An 8,790-nucleotide genomic window follows, 5' to 3' on the forward strand; every position below is an offset into this window, starting at 1 on the left:
TATATAATAGACAGTTAGGTCGATAGATAGACATTGTAAGAATTACATTTATTCAGAAAAATCTCCTGAAAATCTCAGAGGAATTATCCTTCTTCTACTTGATATTTATAAGTGTTTAACTTAGAAATAAAATAAATAAACTAACTGATTAAATATCGATAAATCTAAAGGAGATACTGAGCAAGAAAGAATAAAAAAAAAAAAGAAATACAGACAGAGAGAAGGAAAAAATGGTGGAAGTAAATTTAAGATGTGAAGCATTTACAAAGGGTTAAAATCTAAATTTGAGTTTCCTTACAAATTATTTTCACTAGGTTGATATATCAATATTTACGTGCCCTCTAGTGGAGTGTTGAAATTTTGGGCAACAGTGGAAGCCATATTTTATGAAATTGCTTTTCAAGTTATCAATGCTACAATTTCAAAATTTGTAGCTAATATTTAATGTCTACCACAATGTGGTATATTAGGATGGGTCTTTTAATATCTTGTACAATGGACATAGTTTTTAATTATTTTGGATAACGCAAATTATCATAGATATGTATTTAATTTTGTTAAATATTAGATAGTTTTACATTCTCTATTCTAAAAGTAGTACTTGTTTTAATATCCTTCCGTTGTACAATTAGAGTTAATTTAGACTTACATCAACATAAAATTGGTTTGGTTTCAATTTTGCAAGCCATGAATATGAGTGAAAATGATCAAGCAGATGAAAATTTTGGAAGCCATACATTAAACATTGTCTGTAGGCAACATAGTACACTACCAACAAACTAACGAGTCTGGAAAATTTTCCTGTATCTAAACCCACACACATGATTTATTCAAAATTGTCACTTACATTACACTTAATGTTGCGTCTCTCAAAATAAATGCATTCAATGTCTAGTCGTTTAGTTCTTGGTATTATGTCAAAATAAGTAAATATATTTCGAGGACTATATGTCTGCCGAAATAGACGTGGCCAGATGAAAATTGCTTTTAGAGGTCTGAATTACTTGTCTTTCTGGGTACTGCTTGAGTATTTCTATGGAAGGATAAGCTATTATTATTTCCTCAGTTTTATATAACTGCAGCTATCTCTTGTTGGAATGCATAGATAACGTTGGTTTTCGTGAGATCTCATCGCTTAAGAGTCATTTGGCACAGACGGTGTACGTGGTTGCTGGTGTATCTTTATGTGCATCTGACAATACTCTGAAGTAAAACAGTGCAGTGAGCGGTAACTTTTGATACTCTACATTCAAAAAAAATCACACACACACACACACACACATACATGTATGTATATTGACTATCCTTAATGGAATAAAAATTTAGGTGGGGATAAAAAGACGAAATAAATATTAAAAAGTAAATATCAAATATTGGAATATTACACATGGGTCGTAGTGAAGAGACAGATAGAGATCGCTCAATACTCCCATAATACAATACATTCTCTCAAGTCTGCGATACCCGGCTCTCTTCCCGAATTTTATAAAAATCATCTGTTTTGGTATGTCAACCATTCCGATCCCGATTTGAAATAGTCATAGAAGCTAACAGTGGATTCATCGACTGAATGTTATTAAAGTTTATTTGTAGCAATTTGTATCCAAATACCTCTTTTATTAGATGAGCTGTGTGTCTTTCTTGAAATTCATGCAAATGAAAAGACAGAAATAAAGCAATTAAAATGATTTTAAACACTCTGCAAATCTTTTCTTTGCAAACCCTGCAATTTCACAATCTCGACAAACTTTTGTATTCCCATTACTCTTTTCACATCTACCAGATCTACACTGTGGATAACATGGAATTATGACACAGAAAACATGGAAACATGACATAGAAAACGATTTTAATTTTGCTATGCTACCTGTATCTTTCGTCCAGTGTCCAGAAATCAGCTTTCTACGATTGGATTATTTAGTTGTTTATCTAGGTTCTATACATTGTCTATATTTTTTCATATACTGATGAATTTTCATTCCAGAACGAGGTTCTTAGCGAGTAACCCTCTGTAAATCAACAATTTATGTTCATTTTTGTGTCCTTTGTTTTGCATTTTGATTTTGCCGTTGTTCGTTCACGCACCCACAGTTTGTGAAAAACACAAATATTCTTCTTCGCATACATCAAAACTAATTAATGTAGTCTTCGGAGTTTGAAATTTGCTACCTCAAATTTTACAAATTGATTATGTAATAATTCTTCATAATATATTAATTACACATCAAAGGATATTCATAGGACGACAATTGAATGTTTCCCCTCTATGTTCAACAAAGAATACAGGAGTGTAACAATTTCAGCGCTCGAGTGTATATTAAAACATTAAGAATTGATACTTCATGAACAATGTTTGTGTCTATGTATGTATGTATGTATGTATGTATGTATCTATCTATCTATATATCTATCTATCTATCTATCTGTCTATCTATCTATCTATCTATCTATGTCATTGTTTAGTTTTATTTCAAGATTTCTTGCCAATATAGAAAGAACCAATTTCTAACGTAGATCCAAGGCTCCTTCATTAGAATTTCAACAACAGGGTATTTTTGCTTGTATGTTTATGTGCAGATTTGTATGCTTTCTTTTATGTATGTATTCTCATAGATATTGTTGCCTATCTAGATATGCTCATATATATTTCAATGATAAACTTCTGGAAAGTTTTACACATTTTTACAGTTCCAATGATGGATTGGAAAAGCAGTCTTCCAATTAGCTTTCCCCTTTCTGGTTTTGAGAAGCCTGATTTCTCAAGATTGGTATTTAGACAATGTGTTACATATCCTAGGGCCCCAATAATTACAGGTGTAAACCAGAACTTGTAATCTAGATAGAGTAACTTCAGATATTTCAATAGTTCAGGGGAGGTATCCTCTTTTTCACTGATCTTCAGCTTTATGTTAACATCCGTTGGGCAGCTAATTTCCAAAACTGCACAGTTTCTCTTCTCTATCTCAAATCATGAAATCAAGTCTGTTGTGCTTACATTTTATTGCGGTCTTCGCTGGTACATTACACCAGTATTCCTTTTCATTGCGTGTGGCTGTGGCGTCTACTACATTATGGGTTTTTATTTCTTTGTCCTCGGCATGATCCTTCCGACGGATCTCATTATAGAGTGTCCTAACTACAACGTCATATCTTATCGGTAGATAATACCGTGATGACATTTTCGGACAACTGCTTATGATGTGTGAACTCCACAAAGTCTGATCGTTTGTCACATTTTACTGCTTTTCCCGCATCTCTATCCCTTTTGTGAATCAGGTACTGGTTGATATTTCCTGGTCTTGGATTGCAAACACATATCCTTCCAAGTGGGAGGTAGTTATCCGGCTATTCAGCCATGATAAACTGCTATCCATGCATAGTCTTCTGTTCATATAGGCTCGTCCTTTCATCTGATGATACGTTGCGGTAGAGTCGAGAAACTTCTATGGGCATGTATTCTAGCTTATCAGACAAAGAGTGTTACTCAAGGAGCTGCCTTCGAAGTCTTATGATGTTATCTGCCACGTGTTTTCAAACGTGTCCAAGAGATGCACCTCGACGCTTGGTGGTTAACAGATGTTGCTGAAGGGATATGATGTGACATTAAAGGCATTTTAGATCGATGTTAAGCCTCTGTCGCTTTGTATACGTTTTAGGTAGAGGCGGTCTACGTCACTGTTTATGTGGAAATTATTTGTGCTTGTTAGTATTTTTCGGTATTTCACATCAATGGCTCGGATCTCATCAAGCGTCCAATCAAGCAGCCTAAATGTTGGTATGAGTACTGGCACTGCAATCACGTTGTGGGCCACTGTTTTATTGAATGTAGAGAGGTCTGAGGTCCAAATTTTCTTTAATCATCTGTAATAGTCTTTAGTGATACGTGGTTTTGGTAAAGGTGCCATTGTAAGTTATATTTTCATGTATGTATGTATGTATGTATGTATGTATGTGCGTATGTATGTATGTGCGTATGTGTGTGCCTATGTAGGTATGTATGTGCGTATGTATGTAATTATATATAATGTGTTTGTCAGGAAGCATTTTCAATAAGTGATATCGCATTTTGAAAAGAAAATTTAGAATCATTCGGTAATTGCACAATAATTTCAGCTCTGCAAGGTTTGATATTCATTCCTCCGTGTCTCTATTAATAGTGTTTCCATAGAACGAACCCCGCACTAATTACTTCATAATCACTGTTTAATCACCAATCTTTGATTAATCAGTTTATCATTTTCATAATCATGTAATGTCTTTCATAATCATGTAATGTCTTTATATAAGTTACACATCAAAAGAGAGAATTGTATGATTGTTTTTTTTTTTATTATTAATTTAGTACTGATATTAACTGAAGCCTTTTGAAACATTTCTGATGTCCACTAGCCCGAAATCTATAGATTCTTATTGTAATTCTGTATGAATAAGGCATCACCTCTTTTCTCGCTGATCTCCATACCCTAGGTGCAATATTTCTGATGTATTGATTTACTTTCTAAATACGAATAACTTTCTGTATATTCCTTTTGATCTTCTATTTCTTCTAAATGTGTGTTAAATGAGCCAACGATGAAATTTCTTGGCTAGAAATCGCTCGACAGGCTAGAAATAGCTAACAATTTTAACGAAAATTACATAGTACTACTTCAAAAGGTGAGGGACGCATTGGGTAATGTGCTCCTGGATACTCTAAACCTGACAAGAACTCATGGTCAAAGACAAAATCAATATATTCATAGGTTTAGTTTGTCAAGTTTGAGCTGGTTTTAAACAAAAATAACATCAGATTGAGCAACGTGGTGGTATGATTATACATTTCGATAACATAAACATAACTTCCGTGATGTCCATAGGAGTTAACTATGGTCTCGGTCACTCAGCTGAAGTTTGTGTATACATTTTAAGTACAACTATTATAGTTTATGTTAAATTTTGTAAAAAGAAAAAAAAGTTATACATGTTGATAAACAAATGAGTAGATGGCAAAATTGGTATTGCTAAAAGCCACACACACGCAAACACACACACACACACACACACACACACACACACACACACACACACACACACACACACACACACACACACACACACACACACACACAACATACATACATGTGTGGGGGCGTGGGGGCGTGTCTATATAAGATTATATATAAGGATATGGGGAAGAGAGACTGGTTACAGCTAGTTAGATTGAATGTCATTCAAAATTATTCCATACGAATGTTCGAGGGTTTCCCTTACAGAGTTCGTCAAATGCCAGAAAGAAACTGCTGCTAAATCTGGAACGTACGTCGAACTAACTTAAGCGAAGAGATTTATTATGAGTATCTAGATATATTTTGTATGAAAGAAATCAGAGAAAAGTGTGCAATAGTTATTGCCATTACTCTCTTTATTACAAATCTCACTACTAAGAGACTTGGGTAGAAATAGACATGACTAACCACAAAAGGACTCTCGGGTAAATTAGACCTAGATATAGATATAGGTACGATACACATACATATATATATTATAATATCAATATATGTCTAATATATTTACAACGAATTGAATAGAAAATTTAATCCATTGTCTTTATTAACATTTCTAATTACCCCATGGAACGAAATTACATTTTTGCAAACATTTGAAACAGTTCCCCAGTCTGAAAATAACTATATCCTTTGTCATTTGTCCTTCCAGTAGGTGATAATAAAAACAAAATATATATGAATATATAGTGCTTACCAAAAGTGTTACCACTGTGAGGGTATGATTTGCAAGAGACTCTGCAATTTTCCTCTGGCTCAAAACGTAATTTTTGGTTATATTAATGCCAGAAAGAGAATTCCATATGCCTATCTGAAATGATAGAGAAAACAAATACAAAATATAAAATACAATAAGACAAAAGCCATATGCAGTTACATTATTACTTTTCAAGTAATATATTAGTCGCTAAATAGAGTTTTTGTTTAATGGGTCAGCAATTAGAGAAGTCTATGATACAACCATGTTTTCTTATCTCTGACTTGATTGTCAAATTTTCATCCAAGCTTATTCTCTGCTATCGATTCATTTGAATGATATGAAATCACTTGGAGACGACAAGAAACAATTGGTTGGTATCTTGTGGAAAAGTTTCAGGCACAAAGAATATGAATAAGGTTTGGAAATCCCTGATACGGTAGTGTTATCGTGTAAAATTGAGGTCTCAAAATACACTCTACATAATATAAACAGCTGGGCCAGTCGAAGGTAAACGATGAGTGAAGAAACTGTTCTGTACGTACTCCTCCATTGGTTCAGCATTGCTACCTCGTGAAGAATTTTGAGGGAGTCAATCCTTTACAAGGTATGTGCTTCGTCAACTGAAACAGTATATGGTGTATCAAGTGTTTAAGAAAAAGCAAAGAACTGTCCTGACATTCTCCGTAGCTATTACCTGCATCAGTCTAGATAATTAGAAAATCCGTGAAAATCAAAATAAATGTATAAAAAGACGGAATCCCACATGAAGTAGCGCCCACTCTCTTGGATTACTTGAATCATATGGTAATAGGGAACAACCGTGGTATACAGTAAATAATGATAACCTAGAGGAGAACAAAATGAACACTGCACAAATAGAAGAAAGGAGATTAGGCTATCAGGACTGCCAGAAGGCTCCATAGTTGTTGAAAACCATACCAACAGATAAGCAACGAAAAATAGATGCACTATTAAGAGGCTAGTAGTCGAATTTACGCTTCGAAGTCTCCCCAAAATGCTTATGTCAAGCGGTAGAATCATATCTGGCGAGGTAATGAAAGCGAGGTAATGAAATCTGTGGTATTGAGCTGAATCTTTGCTATAGTACATCTTTTATACCAAGACAAACATGTACATAACACTTCGGACGGCATGTGAACTACTGCCTGTTACTGCATCAGCTCATATCATTATTATTATTATTATTATTATTATTATTATTATTATTATTATTATTATTATTATTGTTATTATTATTATTATTATTATTATTATTAGTAGTAGTAGTAGTATTAGTAGTAGTATTAGTAGTAGTAGTAGTAGTAGTTACGGAAACTAACAACCGTTAGAGTGTCGGAAAAACGCCTTGTGTTAATTGTTCCACCTCGTAGCATCCCCTTGATGTTCACTTTCACTTACATCTTCTGGGGGTATATAATATAAAATATAGGGTTTGAGATCATCGACCACTTCCTCACCTGAAAATCTGCTGGCATGGTGTCTAAATCATTATCATGTTTTATATCATCAAGCATTATCAACCTTTACTTCACCTGTTTTCAGTAATGAACATCATCACGATCTAGAATTTAGCAATCGTTGAATTTAAATTTTACAATTTGTGAGCGCACCTGCTATTTGTCATTCGTTAATTACGGTTATTGGTGAATCTTCCACAGCACATCAATAACGTAAACAAAGGTGTGTTGTGCGTACTTGTGATATATGAACAAATACAGGTATGTGGGTATGAATGCGTGCGCATGAAAATTTTTAAAGGCAATAAATCTCCGTCTACATTCCTGTTTAGAGAAAAAAATATATTAAGAGTAATGAGACTTTAGTTGGCGTATATCGAGGTAGAGTTCAACGTAAACGAACGTATGAACTCGTGCTTACATTAACGGGATTAACTATTTATTTAGAGATTACGTGCGAAGCTGTGTATCTACATGATAATTCACATCAGCATAATACAAAACATGTTCATCATGTGATAATCTTATAATTTAAATTTTATCTTTCATATGTTTCACTCATTGGTCTGCACCAATACTGGGGCACCAACTTGCAAGTTTCAATGGAGTGCACACCGAACCCGTTTCTTATTTTTTAGCTTCTTAAGTATATATATATATATATGTATATGAGTGCACGCATTAGCACAAACACACATATGAGCGTCTATATTAATATGTATGTATGTGTCTCTATATATTCCACGGTTTGTGTATATGTGTGTGTGCGTGTGTATCTGTGTGAGTGTATCTGTGTGTGTATCTGTGTGTGTGTGAGTGTGTGTGTGTGTGTGTGTGTGTGTGTGTGTGTGTGTGTGTGTGTGTGTGTGTGTGTGTGTGTGTGTGTGTGTGTGTGTGTGTGTGTGTGTTTGTGTGTGTTTGTGTGTGCTTCTGCATTTGTCTAACATTGGAAAGATACTGGTGAAGGAGGAAATAATTGGGTGGGGAGATAACTGCAACACTGTAGATTTTCGAAAAAAATATCCCCTGGTTTCGAACATTTTGCACTGAGTCACAAGCATTTTCTCGTTACTAGTACTAATCACATTTATTCCCCGATTAGCATATAGATTAAAAGCTATATAAAATTTATGATTTACACTTCCAGGTTCTATAGTAAAGATTATTTAGTTTCTAACAACTATCAATATCATGCATATGATATAGCAAGTTGAGTCGATTAATCAAAAGGCGATGCAATATTAATAAATGCTAATATATTTCAGGTTAGTGGGTGGAAACTGAAAATATGACACAATTACTTGTAGGTGTATTAGGCTAGCACCTAAGAATGATAGCTGTTTCCACACCACACCGCATCACACCACCCCGCACACACTAGCACTGACCACTTTCCAGCACCCACACCATCATCCACACGCCCACACATGCACATATGCACACGTCACGGTCACCACCCCCCATCCACACGCTCATACACGCTCTCACAAACACATGCGCACATTTGTTTGGGGATTGTCACTACGTTATTGACTCCTCTTCTTACTAGCTCACTTGTCTGACCCTTCTG

At 34.6% G+C, this 8,790-nt stretch overlaps 1 protein-coding gene across 3 annotated transcripts in view; it reads right to left on the reverse strand.

Moving 5' to 3' along the window:
- LOC106874384 (glutamate receptor ionotropic, kainate 2) overlaps window positions 1–8,790 on the reverse strand; it is a 1,088,700-nt gene that overhangs the window by 149,013 nt on the left and 930,897 nt on the right. For all 3 annotated transcript variants that reach the window (XM_014922100.2, XM_014922098.2, XM_052965681.1), the window contains one exon: window positions 5,740–5,853. In XM_014922100.2, coding sequence (XP_014777586.2) covers window positions 5,740–5,853 — 114 coding nt within the window. The remainder of the gene's footprint in view (window positions 1–5,739; window positions 5,854–8,790) is intronic.

Source organism: Octopus bimaculoides, chromosome 2, assembly GCF_001194135.2.
Source record: "Octopus bimaculoides isolate UCB-OBI-ISO-001 chromosome 2, ASM119413v2, whole genome shotgun sequence".
In the NCBI taxonomy this organism is placed as follows: domain Eukaryota; kingdom Metazoa; phylum Mollusca; class Cephalopoda; order Octopoda; family Octopodidae; genus Octopus; species Octopus bimaculoides.